Below are 24,365 nucleotides of genomic sequence, written 5' to 3'. Positions count from 1 at the left end.
ACTCCATATTGGATCTATTCCTTTAGCTCTAACCTTTGAGCTCTGTTGCCTGTTCTTAGTTATGCTGGCTCTGCACCTTTGTAAAAGGATGTTGCCTATAGCCTAAAATATACATGAGAGCCCATTCTCAAGGCTCTGCCTCCCAGGCTTGATCTTTAAAAGTATCAATATAACACTTTTCCATTCATATAGAAATAAAAAGTTGCAGAACAGAGAACAACATTTGTCTTGTTGAGGGTTGATAGGAACATTGTGACTAGACTCAGGTGGACAGCTGGAAGAACAAAGGATTCTGGCACCAAGAAGTCTGCAACAACCAGCTACACACTCTCCCCTTTTAGTATTAAAGAGACCTAAATCCTAACTTGGGTAAAATGGTTCACTGGGACACCAGTCTACCATCTTCCTGGTCTTCTGGCTTTGCAAATAAAGTCACTATTCCTTGCCCCAACACCATGTCTCTTGATGTATTGGCCTGTCGTGTGGCGAGTACCACAAGCTTGAACTCAGTAAAAATACCTCTACCATAGGAATATTATCAGGGCAAATAAAAGTTAGGAAAGAATGAAAATCTAGTTACCATGCTCTGAACATTTTCCTGGGTCCCAACAGACTAGACTGTGTATATGCAGTTTAAAGACACATAGGTTAGGCATCTCTTATATGTTATATTAATAACATGTTATATTGACATCTACCAGACTGTAAATGTAATAGGCTATTTACTTCTGTTCTGCCACCATCCTACCCACAGGAAATTTGAACCTTCTTTAGAGCCAGGTCCAAGTCTAAGTTCATTACATTCTGAGAGTGATACTTAGTAGAAATGGATGACACTCATCTTTTAATACTGATAAAGTATTATTCTCCAGAATATGTATAAACAACTACTAACCACTAAGAAGTAGTCAATGCAGTAAGAAGTAGATACTGCAATAGAAAAGGAAGGGAAGTACCAACAAAAGAAAAAAAAGGGAAGGGAAAGAAAACAGAAGCATATTTGTTACGGTGATCTATAATCAGTGATCTTTGATGTTACTATTGTAAAAAAGATTACAACTTGATGAAGGCTCAAATGATGATTAGCAATTTTTAGCAATAAAGTTTTTTTCTAATAAATTTATTTATTCATTTATTGATTTATTGATTTTTGGCTGCACTGGGTCTTCTTTGCTGCGCACGGGCTTTCTCTAGCTGTGGCGAGCAGGGGCTACTCTTCGTGGCAGTGCGTGGGCTTTTCGTTGAGTTGGCTTCTCTTGTCGTGGAGCACAGGCTCTAGGCATGCAGGCTTCAGTAGTTGTGGCACACGGGCTCAGTAGTTGTGGCTTGTGCGCTCTAGAGCACAGGCTCAGTAGTTGTGGCGCACAGGCTTAGTTGCTCCCCATGGCATGTGGGATCTTCCCAGACCAGGGATCAAACCTGTGTCCCCTGCATTGGCAGGCGGATTCTTAACCACTGCGCCACCAGGGAAGTCCCAATAAAGTATTTTTAAATTAAGGTCAACAGGCAGAAATTGAGATGACTCCTAAGATTTTATCAATTATAGAACAGAACAGCTTTTCGGTCAGTAATGTCTCAAAATGATGGTGTGATGTGATTGGTTATTAGAAATTTCACAGGTAATTTATTAACAATAATAGTTGAATATGATAAATTGTCTTTTTGCAAATTAGAGCCAACTAATTTTAATAACATAATTCTTACTCATATTCTAATATACTTTCTGTAGTAGGAATCTCCATGGGAATACGGTGTACATGTTAATGTAATTTCACCTTGCAGCAGCAGATATACTGAGAACAAGTGTCAGGAATGCTAACAATGACCTCAGAATAAGATTTATTTAATTGCTGGAAGCTAGAAGAGTAAGAGCTGTTGTTCTTAATTAACACCTTTATCATATTTCAAAAATTAACCTTTACAGGCCAACACTGCATATCTTGAACTTTTATGAAATATATTCAAAGAAAAGTTTCACTAGAAAGTAATACACAGTAAACAAAATTTTAACTTAATGCATACCTCATGCTTATCTTGCTGGTTATGCTAATCTTGAACTTAAGTGATAAACTGGGATCAACTAAGAGGAAAAGAATGTCATTGACTTAGACCACACCATAAAAGCGGTTTCTAAAATAACAGCACACTCACATATATATACACTTACCAGGTTCCTAATTCTAATCAATGTGGAATGGGAAGGGGAGTTTTAAAAGTAATACACAATAATCCCATGCACCACTAGAGCACTATGAAATTCCAATATTAAATTTAGGTTATATTGAAACCAATACCACTAAATAAAACATTACAGCTCTATAAAATGAGGAGGAAATCTGCACTTACCACTAGAATGTTTTGCTTCTTCCATTTAATTTCCTAAATGCATCAACAAACCCCCATAACTAAAAAAGCAAGATATAAAATACTTACTTTTTCATTTTTTTTGAGTTATACTTGACTTGGTAAGCTGCCTGGATTAATTTGTCTGGACCACCATCAAACTGATGTGGAATGACCTTCTGAAAGTGCTAAAATACAATAGAAGAAAAACAAAAGAATGACTTAGTACCATTTATTATCAATTAATAGTAAAATCTAGAGACATTCAAGAAATCATGGCCTGGCTTACCTGTAACATCCCTTCCATGTCGAGTTGCATCAGTTCTGCCTGATTCATCTGAAGAAGTGCTAATCCTACCCGAAACACTATTTCTAAACCCTGAGGAATCAAATTATAAAGTCAAATTTGTCTTATTCTTCCAAAACAAAAACTAATCATTCAAAAGAATACTAAGGTAAACATTTAGATATCTAAACAGAGGTGCGCACACATTTTCTGTAAAGAGTTGGAGAACAAATGTTTTAGGCTTTATAAGCCCTACCTATGGTTGCTGTCACAAATAATCAACCCTGCCACTGCAGCTCAAAAGCAGACCAGACATCACATCAGCAAATGGTCACAGCTATGTTCCAAGAAACTTTATTTACAGAAATAAGTGGAAGGACAGATTTGGTATGCAAACCAGAAGAGATCAGTACATGAATCATAGCTTGCTGGCTCCAGACTAACCTAACTTAGCTACATTATACAAACTGATCTTCCCAAGATGTAATTAGTAACAATTAATAATATTCTTAGGTGCTCTCTATCACTGATCACCTATCCTTACCTTCCTACCTTCTCACTCAAAATATACAAGGATCACTACTACATATCACTGAAAATTAAAAGGACTGCCTGCAAGGTGTTCATGGGATAGAAGAAACTTAATTATACTCATTACTTCTTCCTCTTTGGGTAACAGATGCATTGCAACAATGTTGATTGTAAGGTAGATTTTACCCCTCACTAATTCTCACTAAATCAAAAAGGAGGTGAAACAGAGGTCTGATTAAGAGTGTGGGCTCCAGATTTTGAATGCCTATATCTGAATCCTGGTTACTATACCACTTATGTGTCCATAGACGAGCTACTTAATCTTTCTCTAAATATCGGCTTCCTAATCTCTCATCTCTCATCTATCAAATGGGGAGATGAATAGTACTGATAGGGTTGTTAAAGGATTAAATGAGATTATCCAGGTAAGCAGGTTAGCATGGAACACATGGGTCTCCTTTATCGTTCACCTCATTGCCCGGCTCTCATTAACCCAATGATTCCTTTGCTCAGTCTGCCCATTAACTCACCTCAGACATAAAGATATCAAATATCCTTGTTGCAATTGGTAGTGGAAAAGTCGTAAGGAAGATAGTCAGAAACCAAGATGATGCATACATTGAGGTATGAAAACTCTGAGACTGAAAATGCACAAAGAGCTCTGGAAGATGCTCCTAAAGAGATGAAAAGAATTTCTTAGTTAAAACATGGTAAAACTGAGTATTTTAAGCCAGACCATTGTATACATACTAAAGTAGCCGATAGCAAACACAAACGTAAAATTTAGGCATCATATGGAAGAGTTAAGAGGCAGAAATTGACACATTCTGGATAGTGGTTATTGTCTGGAAAAGAAAGAAGGGAAAAAGGATGTAGAGTTGGAACTTAAAAAGTTGGAACTTTTTAATGATTTATTAATAAAAAGAAAAATTACAATAAATAAGTAAAAATTTTATATTTCTTTAGTCTTATTTGTGGGTACATGGGTATCTGATATTTTCTATACTTTTCTACAAACTATAACATTTCCAAAAATTTTTTATTATTATTATTTTTATTTGCGGTACATGGGCCTCTCACTGTTGTGGCCTCTCCCGTTGCGGAGCACAGGCTCCAGACGCGCAGGCCCAGCGGCCATGGCTCACAGGCCCAGCCGCTCTGCGGCATGTGGGATCTTCCCAGACCGGGGCACGAACCCGTGTCCCCTGCATCGGCAGGCAGACTCTCAACCACTGTGCCACCAGGGAAGCCCCAAAAAAATTTTTTAAGGGAAAGAAATGTTATCTTGAAATACTTTCAGGTGCTATCTACCATTGGTCACCTATCCTAAGCTTCCTACTTTCTCACCCAAAATACAGATACTTCAACACTCTAGTAATTCAAAATATAAATGACACATTAGCTGAAAATAAACCAAGGGAGTTTAAGGGTGATAAAAGTAAGCTTACTCGTTCCAAAAAAAAGAAAATTAAGAATCATCAAGACCTACTTTGTCTTTTACTTTAAAACGTAAAAACATTTTGTATATCCCCTTCATCTCATCACACACAGAAAAGATAGAGGATTTTAAAATTGCTGTGGGTAAGGCTGCCAGGGAAAAGTAGATTTGTGAAAATGGCTCTTATGCCAGCTGAATGATTAACCTATATTCTTAAATTCTGCTTACCTAATTGAAATTTAAGTAAATGAAGAATATTTCCACCATTACATTACAGGACAAAATAGTAAATTTATTTATATATATAAATATAAAATTAAATCCAGAAAGATGAAATACTTCAAAGGTATTTTTTACTTGGTTTTGATTCCTCTCTTCCTCCTCTTCACCCTCACACAGTCACTAAGACTCTGACTCTTAAACTAGTAACACAAAAGGATAGAAACAATATTTTTTTTAAAAGATTACAGGCTAGCAAAAAAAGTGATGAAAAGGGAAAGGCAGGGGAGAGGACTGAAAGAGATAAAAGAGATAGTCTCCAAGGAAATGAATTGATGTCAGTGTCCAAATGTCATGGGCTTCTGTAAGACAGCAAAGTCTACGTAAAATAATAGGATACAATATGGCATAATAAAGAAATTCATGTATCTAGGTTATGATATACTATATTTGGCACAAATGCTTAAGATCTGAATATAAAAACTAGTCAAGTTCCAGACTGTGATCTACCTGCAGACAGCGCCTAACTGGGAAGTAGGTCTAAACTGTGGATTAACCGAACAACAAATGATGATGTGATTGAAACACTGGTTGTTTTTCAATTGCTTTAATGCTTTTAACATTACATTTGCTTAGTTGTCACTCAAACCAAGATGACAAAAAATATAAAGGCAATATGTTTTTGGTTAACACCACACTTTTACCTGTATCATGCATTCAAACTGGTACATACAAAGGCCTAATTCTGCCATACTTGGTTTAAAAAGTTCACGAAGTCTATAATCTTGCATTAATTTAACAAATACACAGAAAGCTTCTTCTTCTGGCATCTGCATTAGGAGGAAAAAAGCAACATAGGTTAATGTTCTGTGATACGCAAATAAGCTAAACACATTTAAACTAAGTACCCATCCAACTATAAACAATGTTGTTATTTTGGTTTTTATTGTCACTAACTTTTTCTTTTACTGGAGCATAATTGCTTTACAATGTTGTATTAGTTTCTGTACAATGAAGTGAATCAGCTATATGTATATATATATCCCCTCCCTCTTGGACCTCCCTCCCACCCATCCCCCTCCATCCACCCATCCAGGTTGTCACAGAGCACCCATCCTAGCTTCCTGTGCATTATAGCATGTACCCACCATCTATTTTACACATGGTAGTGTATATATGTCAATCCTGAGTGCCATGTGGTACAATATTAAGAGCAATGCACTAGAAATCAGAAGCTTCTAATTTCCCATTCTATCACCGACAATGAGAAGTTAGACAAATCTTACAGCCTCTGAGACCAGCTGCCTCACTTGCCTAACTCATCAATTCAACCAACAAATATTCATTTAAAGCCAGATACTTCTCTCTCTCTCTGAGTATATACCAGTGAACAAAATAAACAGTATCTACCCTCAAGGAGACTGAACCTTCTACTTGGGGGAGACAGATAATACATGGAATAAATCAATTAACATATATGTCAGATGGTGAGAAGTGCTATGGAAATAAAACAAAGTAGAGCAACAGGGAATCCCGGGGAGCTACACTGCTATTTATATATAGATAGGTCAGGGAAAGTCTCTTGATAAGGTAACATTTGAGCAAAATACTGAAGTAAAGGAACAACTGAGGAAAGAACAGTTCTGGGAAAATAATACAAAGGTCTTGAAATGGAATCACAATTGGCATGCTCAAGGAACAATGAATAGGGGACTACTAAATTAGTAGTAATGTTACAAATGAAAGTATGGTTATGGAGGAGAAATAAAGGGAACAAGTTATATAGGATTTTAGAAGCCACTGTAAGGATGTGGACCTTTACATTAAGTGAGATAGGAAGCCTTTCAAGGGTTCCAAGCAGAAACAATATGGCATAAGTGTTAAAAGAACTTGTAAAATAAGTTTTAAAAAAACCTGTAATTAGAGTTTTAAAGGTTTCAATTTCACATTTTATGTGTAACTCCCTAGATAATCATATCAACTAGGATAATGAACGTAAAAGCTCTGTAATAAGAATATGCAGGCACATAACACTTATACAAATTATTTTGTGGGTTTTTTTTTTTTTTTTTTTTGGCCTGCCACACGGCATGCGGGGATCTTAGTTCCCCAACCAGGGATGGAACCCATGCCCCCTGCAGTGGAAGCGTGGAGTCCTAACCACTGGAAGGCCAGGGAATTCCCATGTGGCTTTTCTTAAAATAAAATTTTCTAATGTTCATTCACTCACATTATACCAGTGTGTTTCAAAAGACCCTCAAAGGGTCTCTAGGCACTCTTCTTACTGAAGACTACTTTTATTAACAATACACTTTTCCTGGCCTTGACACAGTCATGGACAGGAGCCAAGAGTTATTCTTGGCAAAACCCATACTTCCTTCCTTCCTCCCAAGACACATAGCCACAATTTTGCCTTGGAGACCATCCTTATTAATCCTGTCAGGGTTTATAGCCCCACTGATTTTTATATCAGTTACTACAAGAAACCATACCTCCCAGAACTCTCATCCCATGTGCTTGGTTCTATTGCTCCCATAATTTAACCCCATTTCCAATATTCCCGAAACATTTCCACAGTACTTTCTGAAACTGATAATACGCCATCAACAAAATATCCTACCTATACCCTCAATCTGTTTACCAAATGTTCTTTCACTGTCTTTCTCTAAGTGAAACCTGATTCCCCGAAGAATAGTTCAACACTGAAACCTGGCTCTCTCCTGAGGTGACTGTTTTCTCTCCCAGAGCACTGGAAGAGGCCTGGGGTAGAGAGGTTTATGTCCCTCCTTGGACCTCAGTGCCTCATTGCCATTGCATTAACTGCCCCTTCTCTCTGAAACATATACCAGCAGATATTACCCTTTACTCCTCTTTTTTGCAGCATCTACAAACCTCTGGATCAACCCCCAACCCTAAACTCCACTCATTTTCATGAGGATTAATTCCCTGGCCTAGCAGATCTTTGACTCCTTTCCTCCAATGATCCTGGCAGGTAGTTACTAAATGCAGGCTCTAGGGCCACACTACCTGAGGTTCAAATCCCAGAGTGATACTTTTAAAGTATGAATCAGGTCACATCACTCCACTGCTCAAAAAACTCTAGTGCCTCCCCATATCCTCAGTAAAAATCAAAATGCTTACAAGGTTCTACATGATGTGGCCCCTTACTACTTCTCCAAACTCATTTCCCACAACTACCTTCCGCTTTCCACTTCTCCCTCCACCCCTCAACTCCAGTCACAGTGAGAATGAGTCAATTTATCTCCCTTTTTTGCCTTCTAAGAACTTCTTCTCCTCTGAACATATCAAATAATTCATTCCCTCTCTCCTCCACAATAGCACTGATATAGAAATTGGGAGAAGGTTTTAAAAATGGTGATATTTTAAAAAATAAGTTGAAATGATTGAATAAAAGACCAAAAGGAGGTAAAAAAAAATACTATCACTGGGTCCCTCTCAAAAAGATTGAAAGGATAGTCACAAAATGAAAAAGTGTGACACCAAGTAAAATATAAACATGAAGAACAATCACCCAGTTGTTTTACAGTCATTCCCTTTATTATAAAGAAATCTGCACACTTGAGTCTTACAGCAACGTGTTGCTACCTACTTTCTCTCTGACACTGAGTTAATAACAATCACTGAGTTCTGAACTCAGTGCAGAAATGAGTTGCAAAAACAAGCCTACATGACTCAAATGAAGTTATCTCCAAGGTTTCTTTTCAGATCATATTTTAGTCTAAGACTAAATATAGAGTATGATAGACTTTTTTTTTTAATTTCGATAAGGCTGGAGAGGTAACACAACATGCTATTTCCCTTCAAAGTTATGACTGATTGTCCCTGTCCTTGACTTCTGAAAACACCCCACCCAAAATAAGTCACTGCCAATGGAAATACATGTTATATCTCCAGGGCAGTAAAAGTGACTGAGTACCTCTATTTTAGAGCCTATAGTAAAACAGGCATAACAAGCCCTCAGCTCTGTGATAAATAAAATTACTGTATAAATTTCCAAAGACATTGCACATCATAAGTAAGATTTTCTTTTCTTTTCTTTCTTTCTTTCTTTTTTTTTTTTGTGGCTGCGCCACACGGCATGTGTGATCTTAGTTCCCCAACCAGCGATAGAACCCACCAGGGAAGTTCCATAAATAAGATTTTCATACCAACACTTTAATCAGTCCTCCTTGCCTGGGAAAAGATTATTCTTCATTAAATATTGACATATAAGTTAAGATTTAAAACTAGATACAGGCTTTAGAGAATATTATGGTCCAAATGTAGATAAGGTGAAATTTGATTTAATGGCAGGATATCTATTGTATGCTATTTTCAACACTTTTAATATTTTAAAATGCAAACTAAATGTTCCTATTTAGACTATGTTTAGGGGGAAGTACCCAATATCCACTTACTAAAACAAGGATGATATTTAAGTTCTCCAGCTTTAATAAAGAACTTAATTGGACATTTAATACTTATACTAACTTACCTGCATAAGCAACAATCCAACTATAAAAGCACTTCCTTGACAATAACCAACCTCACGATCCACTAAAGAATATGCCTAAAAAGTAAAAAATGTTGTTCAAAATACTTTAACATGATATATCATACCTTCCTTCTCTAAAAGCCTAAAGACAGTAAGAAGGTGGATTAAAGACCATTTATTTTTTAGAGAAGCTTTTGCTTGCTTTGTTGTAGATGTTATCCTATCCTGTAAGTATTTTAAAAGCAAATGATTTATTACATAAAATTTTATTTTGATGATTTCCCAATTAGGAACTGACAACTCCTAAGGACAAGAAAATAAAGGAATTTATACTCAGGAAAATGACAAAGCTTAAAAATCATTAAAAATATATATGTGACAAAGATCAAAACTAGAGTAGAATGAAGGTAAAGCACTGACAAAACTGAAATGATTTAATAAGAAATCAATATTCCACGGAGGTAGCTAGAAGGAAAAGGAATTAGGCAAAGGGAAAAGGCAACACTGGAGAAAAAATTACAATGGCACACACTTTTAAGGGCTAAGAGCTCTTAGCAATGCTGGCCACAGCAAGCAAAAATTTGCTCCCAGATTGTGAAACTCATAGAAGGTGAATTATTCATTCTCATGGAAGATCTTCTCTATGGTATGTATAGTGATTTATAGGTTATTTGATTTCAGTCAAGTAATACCAAGCAATGTGAGGAATTTTCTAAGAGTTCTCCAAACTAGACAATAATCTAGCATCAGAATTAAAGCCAAAATTATGCTAAAGTCAAATTTATTGCCAAAGCAACTGATTACTGGGGTGAGTTCATACTTCATTATGAGAAATGTTTTATTTCAGCCTCCTGAGAATTCATTTCATCTCAAAAAATGAATAAATCAAACTTACCTTCATTACATTAAACAAAACCTCCTGTCCAAGACTATCTTTTTCCTTAAAAAAATTGTGTTCAGGATAAGTTCTAGCAATGTCCCTTCGGATCAGTTTTTCACAAGGTGAGGTCATTTTCAGGAGTTCTGAATACTGATCCTTAATTGGCATACTTTGTGCACTGCACAAAAGTTGCCAAACTATTGCTCTAAAATGATGGGGTATCCCTTTACGAACAAGTTCCTACAAATAAAAATAAAAATAAAAATGTTTAAGTGACTTATTTAGACTTCCTACCTTGAAAGCCAAAGAAGACTTATTGGAGGTTGGAGTAGAGTAAATGACTTTCTCAAATTTATAATTCACAACTACTTTTATAATAAGACTAGGGAACTTTTTAACCAAGGCTAAGATTTGGCTAAGATACGGGTATATTCTGTTCTGATCAGAGGGACAACAATGCCATGGATAAATTCTTGTCATTTCACTCAGAGTATGGCTTCTAAAGGCATCAAGGACCTGATAATCTGCAGAGCTGTGGATGATGGCACCATCATCTTTCAAAGGGTTGTTTTATGTTTTAAAATAAAAAAAGTAAAATACTGGTAACTGAAGGATGCAGGATGTCACAACTTCCATTTCTGAATCTATAAAATAAGAGAATTTAATATCTAAAATAATTTTCAGCTATATATATATTTCTACAATTAGGAGACCTCTATAACAATTGATAGTTACAAACCAAAACTTCTATGGGCACAAATATATAAAGCAGACCTCTTCATCATAGCACTTGGGAAGTACTAGAATCTGATTTTTTTTAATCCTCTATTAATTGATGCCTCATGCCCTTTGGGATAAGAGGAAGGACTTAAGCAAAGAATATGAATACCTTAACTTGCTTTTCCTTCTTTTTGCGCACATCTTCCCATTCATTAACAATTCTTCCCCAAAGAATCCAAGAGTCTTCTTCAAGGTGACTGAGGTTGCTGGAGGCTGATGAACTTGATACAAGGGAGGAGCCACTGTTTCTTCTTGATCCATTTACAGATCTTAAAGATTTACTATCTGTTTCTAACAATCTAAAACATAATTAAAAATTGCTCAACATCTCACTGTGACACTAGACGACATGATGATACTTAAGAGCTTCACTACTGCAATTTAGCCATGGTTTTAAAATATATATAATTTCAATAATATTTGGTCGGCATCTATAAAATTAACTGCTGTATTTTTTCTACTAAGCATAGCAATTTCAAAATTTGAAATAGTAAATTATGTTAAATATTTTACTATTAGTCCCCTCATAATTTCCCTTCATCACCACTAAACATTCAAATTAAAAGAAATCTTCTGGTGAGAAAAGTGATTGGGAGGGCTTCAGGAAAAAAAAAACTACTTGGAAGAGGTATAACCAATTCTATGGAAGAACTAACCCTATCATGTTTACAATGTGTCTAGGGCTAAAAAAGTAAGGCAGACACACAAATTAATCAAATCCCTAGTCTTTTTTCATTTTGCTTTTACCGAAGCATAACTAACCTGCCCAAACAAAAAGTGTTTTGTTTGGCCCATGCAATGTTTGAGTAAAAAAATGAATTATTACGAAAACTAAAATGAGGAGATTTCATTTATCTGTTTATATACACATATATTTATATTTATTTACAATTCTGGATTTTCTTGAAAAATAAAAAGATAGGGCAAAACTAGGCCCACATTCCTAAACAGAAACAACAGGATGTAGCAGAATAGGAGCTTCTCCCTTTAAATGAGAAAGGACTTTAATCCACTAACTCTCCATAATCCCAACTATCTCCCAAAAACTCAGGCCAACTAACAGCTGTCACTTATTATTGGACTTGAGCTTTTAAACTGAAACGTCTTTACTCTTAAGGCCCTGTTTAAGGCCTCTTCCTTATCTGTAGAATGATGGGTTAAGATAATTTCAGAGATCCATTCCATGACTCATTACAACATCAAATCCATTATTTCTTTCACATGTACACAGGCTATTAAAAAAAAAGGCTGGAAAAATGTGGCTCTATCATTATAAAGATGTAAATTATATGTCATTCAATAGATTATTAAAACATCTGTTTGGGTATTTAACATGGCTACTACTTACTTCCAGTAACTCCTTCAGAAAATAATCTGCTTAGACAAGAAATGCTCCCAATACTAATTTATGATATATAAAAACTAATTAAGAAAAGAAACATATGAGTCAAATTATAGCTAGGAGATTATAAAAACACCCTTTGTGAGCCAGATTTATATCTTGCTCATCTTTATATCCCTTCATATCATCTTTGTATTTAGCTCAATACAAAGTACACTGAACACTGACTGAATTGAAATAAAATCAAAATCCCCATATTAAAAAATACCGTCAAATACCAGATAGTCATATCCAATAACACAGTAATATAAACTGTACTCATTCTATCCTTACTCATGGGATAATTTAATACATTTTTATGGCAACAATAAATTAAATAAAATGTCCCAAATATTCCTAGGAACAGAAAAACTTACAAAACAGCCAAATTCAGGGTCAACTCTTTGCTATAAATATTCTTTATCAGAAAAAACTAATTAGGACTTCCCTGGTGGTGCAGTGGTTAAGAATCCGCCTGCCAATGCAGGGGACATGGGTTTGAGCCCTGGTCCGGGAAGATCCCGCGTGCTGCGAAGAAATTAAACCCATGCTCCACAACTACTGAGCCTGCGCTCTAAAGCACGCAAGCCACAACTACTGAAGCCCGCACGCCTAGAGCCCATGCTCCGCAACAAGAGAAGCCACCGCAAAGAGAAGCCCGCCCACCACAAGGAAGAGTAGCCCCCGCTCGCCGCAACTAAAGAAAGCCCGCATGCAGCAACGAAGACCCAATGCAGCCAAAAATAAATAAATAAAATAAATTTGTATAAAAAAGAAAAAACTAATTAATGATAATGTTTTGCTTTAAATACTATTTTTCCATGTTATTTTAGTAAGTCCATAATATATCTTATGAAAAAATTAGTGTATGTATATAAGTAATTTTATGTATGACTCTAAACCTTAAGAATTATAAATGGAATACAGAAACAAACTTTACAGAAATAACCTGAACCTAAGTTCTTCATTTCACTTACTCACTGAATGCTTGCTATATGCCAAATAATTAAATTGCACCACTACCATTAACAAAGAGACATGCAGTTAAAAAGAAAATAATGGTATTTCCTAAGCTAAACATAAATTTGAGATATAATGAAAGTATAGATGAAAAAGTACCCAAATAGAAGTTTTCTTTTTTTTTTTTTTTAAGAGTCAGAAGGGTCTCAGAGATCCCCACATTGTAACTTTAAGTATAAGCAGGAAAGCCAAGAATTCATGAGCAGATTAGACAAAAGGGTTAAGCAGTTCACCTTCAGAGGACAATGAAATAAGTAACATAAACAAATATACAAAACTGTGAAAAACATTTACAAATGAAATATTCCAAGTAAAGAAATTACATTATATTGTCTCTGCCTTAATTCACATATTAAAAAAATGACTCAAAATGGACAATTAGACCTGAATATAAAACCTAAAACTATATAACTCTTAGAAGAAAACAGGAAAAAGTCTTCACAACCTTGGAATAGGCAAAATTTGTTAACGGGACACAAGGATACACTAACAATAAAGGAAAAAACTGATTTAAGAAATACTAAACTGGACTTCAAACTTAAAAAGCTCTGTTTTAAGAAAATGAAAATGTATGTCACAAACTGAAAAAAAAAATCCTCAACATATGCATATAACAAAAGATTGGTATCCAGAGTACATGAAGAACACTTAAAATTGATAATTAAGAAGGCAAACAACACATCTTTTTAAAAATGAGTAAGAGACTTAAACTGACACTTTCCAAAACAAAACAGTCAAGTGGTCAATAAGCAACTGAAAAACATTCAACATCCTTAGTCACCAGGGAAACCCAGGTTAAAACCACACTATGTACACATTAGAATGGCTACAATTCTACAGATTGGTCATACCAAGTGTGGCTAAAGATGGGAGCAGTTGTGACTTTCATATAACCATGTCAGGAGTATGTAAGACTTCAACCACTTTGAAGAACTGTTTGGCAATTCTTTTTTTTTTTTTTTTACATCTTCATTGGAGTATAATTGCTTTATAATGGTGTGTTAGTTTCTGCTTTATAACAAAGTGAATCAGTTATACATATACATATGTTCCCATATCTCTGCCCTCTTGCATCTCCCTCCCTCCCACCCTCCCTATCCCACCCCTCTAGGTGGTCACAAAGCACCGAGCTGATCTCCCTGTGCTATACAGCTTCTTCCCACTAGCTATCTATTTTACATTTGGTAGTGTATATATGTCCATGCCACTCTCTCACTTTGTCACAGCTTACCCTTCTCCCTCCCCATATCCTCAAGTCCATTCTCTAGTAGGTCTGTGTCTTTATTCCTGTCTTACCCCTAGGTTCTTCATGACATTTTTTTCCCTTAGATTCCATATATATGTGTTAGCATATGGTATTTGTCTTTCTCTTTCTGACTTACTTCACTCTGTATGACAGACTCTAGGTCCATCCACCTCACTATAAATAACTCAGTTTCGTTTCTTTTTATGGCTGAGTAATATTCCATTGTATATATGTGCCACATCTTCTTTATCCATTCATCTGATGATGGACACTTAGGTTGTTTCCATCTTCTGGCTATTGTAAATAGAGCTGCAATGAACATTTTGCTACATGACTCTTTTTGAATTATGGTTTTCTCAGGGTATATACCCAGTAGCGGGATTGCTGGGTCATATGGTAGTTCTATTTGTAGCTTTTTAAGGAACCTCCATACTGTTCTCCATGATGGCTGTACCAATTCACATTCCCACCAACAGTGCAAGAGTGTTCCCTTTTCTCCACACCCTCTCCAGCATTTATTGTTTCTAGATTTTTTGATGATGGCCATTCTGACTGGTGTGGGGTGATACCTCATTGTTTTGATTTGCATTTCTCTAATGATTAATGATGTTGAGCATTCTTTCATGTGTTTGTTGGCACTCTGTATATCTTCTTTGGAGAAATATCTATTTAGGTCTTCTGCCCATTTTTGGATTGGGCTGTTTGTTTTTTTGTTATTGAGCTGCATGAGCTGCTTGTAAATTTTGGAGATTAATCCTTTGTCAGTTGCTTCATTTGCAAATATATTCTCCCATGCTCAGGGCTGTCTTTTGGTCTTGTTTATGGTTTCCTTTGCTGTGCAAAAGCTTTTAAGTTTCATTAGGTCCCATTTGTTTATTTTTGGTTTTATTTCCATTTCTCTAGGAGGTGGGTCAAAAAGGATCTTGCTGTGATTTATGTCATAGAGTTTCTGCCTATGTTTTCCTCTAAGAGTTTTATAGTGTCTGGCCTTACATTTAGGTCTTTAATCCATTTTGAGTTTATTTTTGTGTATGGTGTTAGGGAGTGTTCTAATCTCAAACTTTTACAGGTAGCTGTCCAGTTTTCCCAGCACCACTTATTGAAGAGGCTGTCCTTTCTCCACTGTACATTCCTGCCTCCTTTATCAAAGGTAAGTTGGCCATATGTGTGTGGGTTTATCTCTGGGCTTTCTATCCTGATCCATTGATGTATCTTTCTGTTTTTATGCCAGTACCACACTGTCTTAATTACTGTAGCTTTGTAGTATAGTCTGAAGTCAGGGAGCCTGATTCCTCCAGCTCCGTTTTTCGTTCTCAAGATTGCTTTGGCTATTCGGGGTCTTTTGTTTTTCCAAACAAATTTTGAAATTTTTTGTTCTAGTTCTGTGAAAAATGCCAGTGGTAGTTTGATAGGGATTGCACTGAATCTGTAGATTGCTTTGGGTAGTAGGGTCATTTTCACAATGTTGATTCTTCCTATCCAAGAACATGGTATATCTCTCCATCTATTTGTATCATCTTTAATTTCTTTCATCAGTGTCTTATAATTTTCTGCATACAGGTCTTTTGTCTCTTAGGTAGGTTTATTCCTAGATATTTTATTCTTTTTGTTGCAATGGTAAATGGGAGTGCTTTCTTGATTTCACTTTCAGATTTTTTTGGCAATTCTTTACAAAGTTAAACATATTTTTATATTACACAGCAAGAGAAATGAAAACCTACATCCAGAAAAAGACTTGCAATTGAACATTCAGAAGAGCTTTATTCATAATAGCCAAAGCCCAGAAACAACCCCAATATTCAGAAAAATAATCAAATTGTGATATATTCATTCACTGCAACACTATTCAGCAATAAAAAGAAACAAACTTTGATACATACATGAATCTTATAAACATTAGGTGAAAGAAGCCTGATGCAGACAAATACATGCTATATGATTCCACTTATAAGAAGTGCAAGAACAAGTCTTCACATATTGTAGAAGAAAAGCCTTCCTAAACATGACACCAAAAGCATAAGTAACAATAAAGAATATATATAAATTGGACTCATCAAAGTTTTAAATGTTTTGTACCTCACTGGATGCCATCAAGGAAGTGAAAACAGGGACTTCCCTGATGGTGCATTGGTTAAGATTCCACCTGCGAATGCAGGGGACACAGGTTTGAGCCCTGGTCTGGGAGGATCCCACATGTTGTGGAGTGACTAAGCCTGTGCGCCACAACTGCTGAGCCTGCGCTCTAGAGCCCATGAGCCACAACTACTGAGCCCATGCGCTGCATCTATTGAAGCCCACGTGCCTAGAGCCCATGTATTGCAACTAGAGAAGCCACCGCAATGAGAAGTCCGCACACCGCAACAAAGAGTAGCCCCCACTCGCCACAACTAGGGAAAGCCCGTGCGCAGCAATGAAGACCCAACACAGCCAAAACTAATAAATAAATAAAAATAAATAATTTAAAAAATGAAAAAATAATAAAAAATAAATAAAATAAAAAGAAAGTGAAAAGAAAACCCACAGAATGGGAAAAATATTTGTAACCCATGAGTCTTGTATCTAGAATACATAAATAACTCTTACAACTCAATAAGAAAAAGACAAACAAACCAATTTATAAATGGGTACAGGGACTTCCCTGGTAGCACAGTGGTTGAGAATCCACCTGCCAGTGCAGGGGCCACGGGTTCGAGCCCTGGAAGATCCCACATGCCGCGGAGCAACTAAGCCCGTGCACCGCAACTACTGAGCCTGCGCTCTAGAGCCCGCGAGCCACAACTACTGAGCCTATGTGCCACAACTACCGAAGCCCATGAACATAGAGCCCATGCTCCGCAACAAAGAGTAGCCGCCGCTTGCCGCAACTATAGAAAGCCTGTGCGCAGCAACGAAGACTCAAGGCAGGCAAAAATTTATTAATTAAAAAAAATAAAGCAATCATTAAAAAAAATAGGGCTTCCCTGGTGGCGCAGTGGTTGAGAGTCCGCCTGCCGATGCAGGGGACACGGGTTCGTGCCCCGGTCTGGGAAGATCCCACATGCCGCAGAGCGGCTAGGCCCGTGAGACATGGCTGCTGAGCCTGCGCGTCCGGAGCCTGTGCTCTGCAAGGGGAGAGGCCACAACAGTGAGAGGCCCGCCTACCGCAAAAAAAAATAATAATAAATAAATAAATAAATAAATAAAATAAAAAATAAATAAAACGGGCACAGAGTAAGAATAGACAATTCTCCAAAGATATAGAAATGGCCAATAAACACATAAAAAGATGTTCAAGGGCTTCCCTGGTGGCGCAGTGGTTGAGAGTCCGCCTGCCGATGCAGGGGAAACGGGTTCGTGCCCCGGTCTGGGAAGATCCCACATGCCGCGGAGCGGCTGGGCCCGTGAGCCATGGCCGCTGAGTCTGCGCGTCCGGAGCCTGTGCTCCGCAACGGGAGAGGCCACAACAGTGAGAGGCCCACATACCGCAAAAAAAAAAAAAAAAAAAAAGATGTTCAACATCACTAATGATTAGGGAAATGTCAATCAAAACCATAACAACACGCCACTTCACAATCACTAGTATGGCTATAATCGAAAGGACAAATAATAAGTGTTGGTGAAGATATGGAGACACAGGAACCCTCAGACACTACTGATGGGAATATAAAGTGGTTAAAACCACTTCGGGAAATAGTCTGGCAATTCCTTAAATGGTTAAACATAGAATTACCATACGAGTCAGCCATTCCACTCTTAGGTATATATTCAAGAAAAATGAAAATCTATGTCCATACAAAACTTATACAACTAATTTTCATGGCAGCATTATTCATAATAGCCAAAAAGTGGAAACAATTCAAATGTCCATCAAGTGCTGAATGAATAAAAACACTGGTATATCCATAAGGTGTAATATCATTCAGTCTTGAAAATAAATGAAGTAGTGATACATGTTACAACATGGATGAACCTTGAAAACACTATGCTAAGTGAAAGAACCAGTCACAAAAGGAAACATATTGTATGATTCCATTTATAGGAAATAGCTAGAATTCAGAAAGTAGATTAGATGTTGCCGAGGACTGGAGTGGGAGTAAGGGGAACAAGGAGGAATGGGCAGTGGCTGCTAATAGATACAAAGTTTCTTCTGGGGGTGACGAAAATGTTCTAAAATTGATTGTGGTGATTGGTTGCACAACTCTGTGAATATATGAAAAAACACTCAATTGTACACTTCATATGTGTGAACTGCAGTATATGAATTATAGCCCCCAAATGCTGTTATATCGAAAAAAGAACAAAATATATCCATGGCAATAAAAATCAGATGAAAAGTTTCAGGTGGTGGGGTTGCTAAAAAGGGCACAAATGAATATTCTAAGATGACAGAAATTGTCTCCCTGTTAACGGCCTGTGGGTTATACACAGGTGTATACATCTATCAAAGCTCTAACTGTACACTTAAGAATTGTGCATTTCTCTGTTGCAAATTATACATCAACTTTATAAAAATGTATTAAAAATACTGTCTCTGGTTAATGACATTAGGGGTAGTGAGAATTAGGTGAGAAACTACTGCTTTTTATTACTAGAAGCCCTTCAGAATTGTTTTAAAAACCATGACTATTACTATCACAAAAAACAGTAACTGTTTTTGATATATTAAGTGTATCTATTTCATAAAGGTAAGTATGAATACTACTTCCTTTCTCTTTTTTCAAATTTGTTGGTCACTCTATCAAAATTTAGAATTTTCTAAGGAAAAACTTTATAATTTTTTTCCAGTGCTATGGATACAATGAAATCCTTCTGAGAAAATGTTAACATTTTCCAAAAGAAGTAACACTTGAATTGATACTATCAAGTCTCTCCCCACTAGCTACTTAGTCATGGTATGCAGGAGAAGAATTTACATACTAATTAAGAATAGGTAGACCTTACAGAATGTGTAATTAGAATCATATACTTTTATTTCTTTTTCCTAAAAGCAGTGATTAAAAAAAAAAAAAAAAAAAACCTCAGGAAGACTCCTAGACAGGTTGCCACCTAGTTTAAATTGAATTAAAATACTCTTGACACGGTAGTAGAGGCACACTGCCTGAAAATGTTTCCAAAGACTTTAGCCTGGCAATTGAGAAAGTGGTAATACAACATTACTCATGATCCATGGGCTAGTGAGAAGTCTGTTCAAAACTTATTCAGTTATCTTCCTCTTCCCAGAGCACATGGGTTCACTGCCTTGCATGGATTTACTGTAATTAAAAAAATAAATAAATGAAAGGAAACTACCTTCCCACCCCATCATAATTTCCTTATGACTAATAAGAAGAAATTTATCAAATTAAGGAAAAGAATACTGGCCTGGTAGGAATACTGTATGCTATAATCAAAGGCATTCCCCATAGGTATGTGTGGCCTGCTGCTATACAATAATTCAGAGGCCCAAATTTATTCATCCTCCTAGAATGCTGCCAGACTACGACATCAGAGTTGAATCTCTACTGACTGGAGAATAAATACATAGTCCTCGGTCTCCTAGCTAAGCAATTCCAAATCTCTGTACCTCCAGCTCTAAGGGCCACATTCAAAATGGTTACAGCTCCACATTATCTGAGGTGGAGGTGCTAATGCCAATTATCAGTTGGACTTCAAATAGTATCAAGGATGGAAAAAGTCTAGTATTGTTTGCTTGCAGAAGCTTAGAATACTTGGCAGAGAGAAAGCATTTCCAGTTCCCTAATAGATAGGACTAGGGACTAAAGTGAGAACAAGGGAATATGCCAACAAAGAGAGTAATCAGGGTCTTTGGGTCTTATTTTAGAGAGATTACCTTCACCATATTCCTGCTACTGAGAAGTGAACCTTCACCTCACCAAGGGATCACCTATCTGAGGAAAATGGTACTCTGTGCACTTCAATGATGGGTACATGAAAAAAAAAAGTAGCTTATGTATATAGCAGGACATATTTGATAAACATGAAAGAAAAAAAAACCCTCTACTTACTACAATACTATGAAAAATACAAAGGAGGAGAAGATAAAGAATGGGTTCTCTTTTGGGTTATTTGGAATAGAAGTACTTGTGAGACTTATCCATATAGATAAGAAGCCCAGAAGTTGAAAAGTCTACAAATGGAAATTGGGCAATTATTTGACAAACTTTTTGAATATCCTGCTGTACTCAGTATAATGCCTTCCTATGGATACCAGAAATAAGAGAGCAGGATACAAAAACGACAGGTCAACATGCCATTTGGGAATGTGTAAACTGCTAAGTTAATTTATAAAGAACTAAGGGAAGATCTAAGAAAGCTAAGGAAGAAAGCTGCTATACAAGAAAAACACTTGGAAAGCTAAATACACTGGCACTTTATTGCAGAGGGAGCAACTTTTCAAACATAGGGTTCAAACACTCTTGTAATGTTACACCAAACAAACAGGATATGAAAGTGCAGGGAGAAAGACAGCAGCTTGCTGGCTAAAAGAAAGGCAAATCAATAGCAACAAAATACACGTCTGACTCACAGGAGTCACACCCTTTCACAGCAACATCATCAAGCACATATACAAGTCTCAGAACAAGAGAAACAAGAAGGGACAATTAAGAGAAAAGACAAGGAATTAGCGCAGGAAACAATTCAGAGACAACTCAGGAGGGAGGTGCCTAAACGACAAGAATCTCTCCAGTTCTGAAAGCATAAGGGTTTTCTTTGGCTTTTGTTTCTTTAAGATGAGATCTCAGAGAAGGGGAATGCAGGAGTCTTGCAGCCCCCTCTCAAATATTCTGATCAGAAACTGATGGTTGGCAATCTGTATATATTCTTGGGAGAAATGTCTATTTAAGTCTTCTACCCATTTTTGGCTTGCATTGTTTGTTTTTTTGATATTGAGCTGCATGAGAGGCTTGTAAATTTTAGAGGTTAATCCTTTGTCAGTTGCTTCATTTGCAAATATTTTCTCCCATTCTGAGGGCTGTCTTTTTTCTTGTTTATGGTCTCCTTTGCTGTGCAAAAGCTTTTAAGTTTCATTAGGTCCTATTTGTTTATTTTTGTTTTTATTTCCATTTCTCTAGGAGGTGATTTATGTCATAGAGTGTTCTATGTTTTCCTCTAAGAGTTTTATAGTGTCTGGCCTTACATTTAGGTCTTTAATCCATTTTGAGTTTATTTTTGTGTATGGTTTTAGGGAGCGTTCTAATTTCATTCTTTTACAGGTAGCTGTCCAGTTTTCCCAGCACCACTTATTGAAGAGGCTGCCTTTTCTCCATTGTATATGCTTGCCTCCCTTATCAAAAATAAGGTGACCATATGTGCATGGGTTTATCTCTGGGCTTTCTATCCTGTTCCATTGATCTATATTTCTGTTTTTGTGCCAGTACCATATTGTCTTAATTACTGCAGCTTTGTAGTATAGTCTGAAGTCTGGGAGCCTGATTCCTTCAGCTCTGTTTTTCTTTCTCAAGATTGCTCTGGCTGTTTGGGATATTTTGTGTTTCCATACAAATTGTGAAATTTTTTGTTCTAGTTCTGTGAAAAATGCCATTGGTAGTTTGATAGGGATTACACTGAATCTGTAGATTGCTTTGGGTAGTCTAGTCACTTGCACAATGTTGACTCTTCCAATCCAAGAACACGATATATCTCTCCATCTGTCTGTATCATCTTATTCTTTCATCAGTGTCTCATAGTTTTCTGCATACAGGTCTTTTGTCTCCTTAGGTAGGTTTATTCCTAGGTATTTTACTCTTTTTGTTGCAATGGGAAATGGGAGTGTTTCCTTAATTTCTCTTTCAGATTTTCATCATTAGTGTATAGGAATGCAAGAGATTTCTGTGCCTTAATTTTGTATTCTGCTACTTTACCAAATTCATGGATTAGAGAACAGTATGGAGGTTCCCTAAAAAACTAAAAATAGAACTACCATGCGACCCAGCAATCACACTACTGGGCATAAACCCTGAGAAAACCATAATTCAAAAAGAGACATGTACCACACTGTTCACTGCAGCTCTATTTACAATAGTCAGGACATGGAAGCCACCTAAGTGTCCATCAACAGATGAATGGATAAAGAAGATGTGGCACATATATACAGTGGAATATTACTCAGCCATAAAAAGAAATGAAATTGAGTTATTTTTAGTGAGGTGGATGGACCTAGAGACTGTCATACAGAGTGAAGTAAGTCAGAAAGAGAAAAATAAATACCTTATGCTAACACATATATATAGAATCTAAAAAAAAAAAAAAAAAAGGTTCTGAAGAGCCTAGGGGCAGGAAAGGAATGAAGATGTAGATGTAGAGAATGGACTTGAGGACACAGGTAGGGGGAAGGGTAAGCTGTGACCAAGTGAGAGAGTAGCATGGACTTATATACACTACCAAATGTAAAATAGATAGCTAGTGGGAAGCAGCCCCATAGCACAGGGAGATCAGCTCCGTGCTTTGTGACCACCTAGAAGGGTGGGATAGGGAGGGTGGGAGGGAGATGCAAGAGGGAGGAGATATGGGGATATATGTATATGTATAGCTGATTCACTTTGTTATAAAGCAGAAACTAACACACCATTGTAAAGCAATTATAATCCAATAAAGATGTTTTAAAAAATTGAAAAAAAGAAACTTATGGTTTACTGATTGCTTTACACAGACATTCCAGACAGAAAGCATAGACATTGCAGACTGAAGCTAAGCTAGCTGCAACAGAAATAGTAAAATAAATTATTTTAATTAATCATATCATCAAACTCCTCAGGAAATCAGCCAATGGATTAAAAATTTAAAACAATCCTATGAAAAGAAAAAGAATAAAGAGTTCGAGTGAAGATCTAAAGGCTTCTCCTATGATTAAAAATACATGAATTTTTAACGCAAAGACTTGAAAATACATGTTTTGTTCAGAAGCTTTTTACTACTTCCTTAAATGTTCATGACTGTGTTATAGAGAGTATCCTTAGGAAAACTGAGGTAATACTGTGGTGGTAAAATTATAAACATAAAAGTTAGATCACCTAGATCAGCACTGTCCAACAGAAATATAATGCAAGCCCCTACATAATTTTAAATATTCTAATAGCCAAATTTAAAGTATAAAGAAATAGTTGCAATTAATTTAAATAATTTATTTTATCAAATATAGTCAAAATACATATTTTTAGTATGTAATCAAAATTTTTTTAATTAATGAGATTTTTTTCCCCCCCAAATCAGCTTTTCAAAATCTAGAGTATATTTTACTCTTACAGCCCATCAGAATTTAGACCAGCAACATTTCAGGAGCTCAACTGTCACATATGGCTAATGACTTCCATATTGGACAGTGTAGACTTAGGTATTGGTAGGATACAAAGATATATAAATTGAGGTTTCAAAGATTCCTGCTTACCATATTTTAAAAAATAAATAAAATACATTTACTTTAGTTTAGAAGAAGCATTTCCTCATCCTCATATTTCACCCCCCAAAATCTGCTAAAAAGTAAAATCTGATTCTAAATAACAGAATGCAAAAGGAAACAAACATGGTTGCAATGTCAAACTTTTAAACCACAAAAATAATGGCCCGTTTAAAATTTAAATTAGCACTATTCCCCTCCTTAATTAAAATGCATTGCTATTACGCTTGAACCTTACCTTCTTAAATTCATCTCAGCCAAAGCCTTTGTATTTTGAAAATGAAAAACACATTTAACACAGAAAAACAAATAGCTGTCCCATTTCAACTTCAAGGCTATCAATAATTAACTTTCATCAAACAGATCTTTGACA

The 24,365-nt window shown here is 36.3% G+C and overlaps 1 protein-coding gene across 9 annotated transcripts in view; it reads right to left on the bottom strand.

Moving 5' to 3' along the window:
• The window catches only part of EVI5 (ecotropic viral integration site 5), a 250,785-nt gene that overhangs the window by 155,671 nt on the left and 70,749 nt on the right, over positions 1–24,365 (bottom strand). For 8 of the 9 annotated variants that reach the window (XM_081226568.1, XM_081226566.1, XM_081226565.1 and 5 more), the window contains exons 3-9: positions 11,082–11,271; positions 10,208–10,432; positions 9,313–9,387; positions 5,522–5,647; positions 3,691–3,834; positions 2,633–2,722; positions 2,434–2,531 (exon numbers count right to left, since the gene is read on the bottom strand). In XM_081226568.1, coding sequence (XP_081082694.1) covers positions 2,434–2,531; positions 2,633–2,722; positions 3,691–3,834; positions 5,522–5,647; positions 9,313–9,387; positions 10,208–10,432; positions 11,082–11,271 — 948 coding nt within the window. The remainder of the gene's footprint in view (positions 1–2,433; positions 2,532–2,632; positions 2,723–3,690; positions 3,835–5,521; positions 5,648–9,312; positions 9,388–10,207; positions 10,433–11,081; positions 11,272–24,365) is intronic. The other variant, XM_081226567.1, reaches the window with a different exon arrangement.

This window comes from Mesoplodon bidens (assembly GCF_964165515.1).
Source record: "Mesoplodon bidens genome assembly, chromosome: 2".
NCBI classification, from domain to species: domain Eukaryota; kingdom Metazoa; phylum Chordata; class Mammalia; order Artiodactyla; family Ziphiidae; genus Mesoplodon; species Mesoplodon bidens.
Note: the sequence above shows the minus strand (reverse complement) of the source record. Positions and strands in the feature narration are given on the sequence as shown.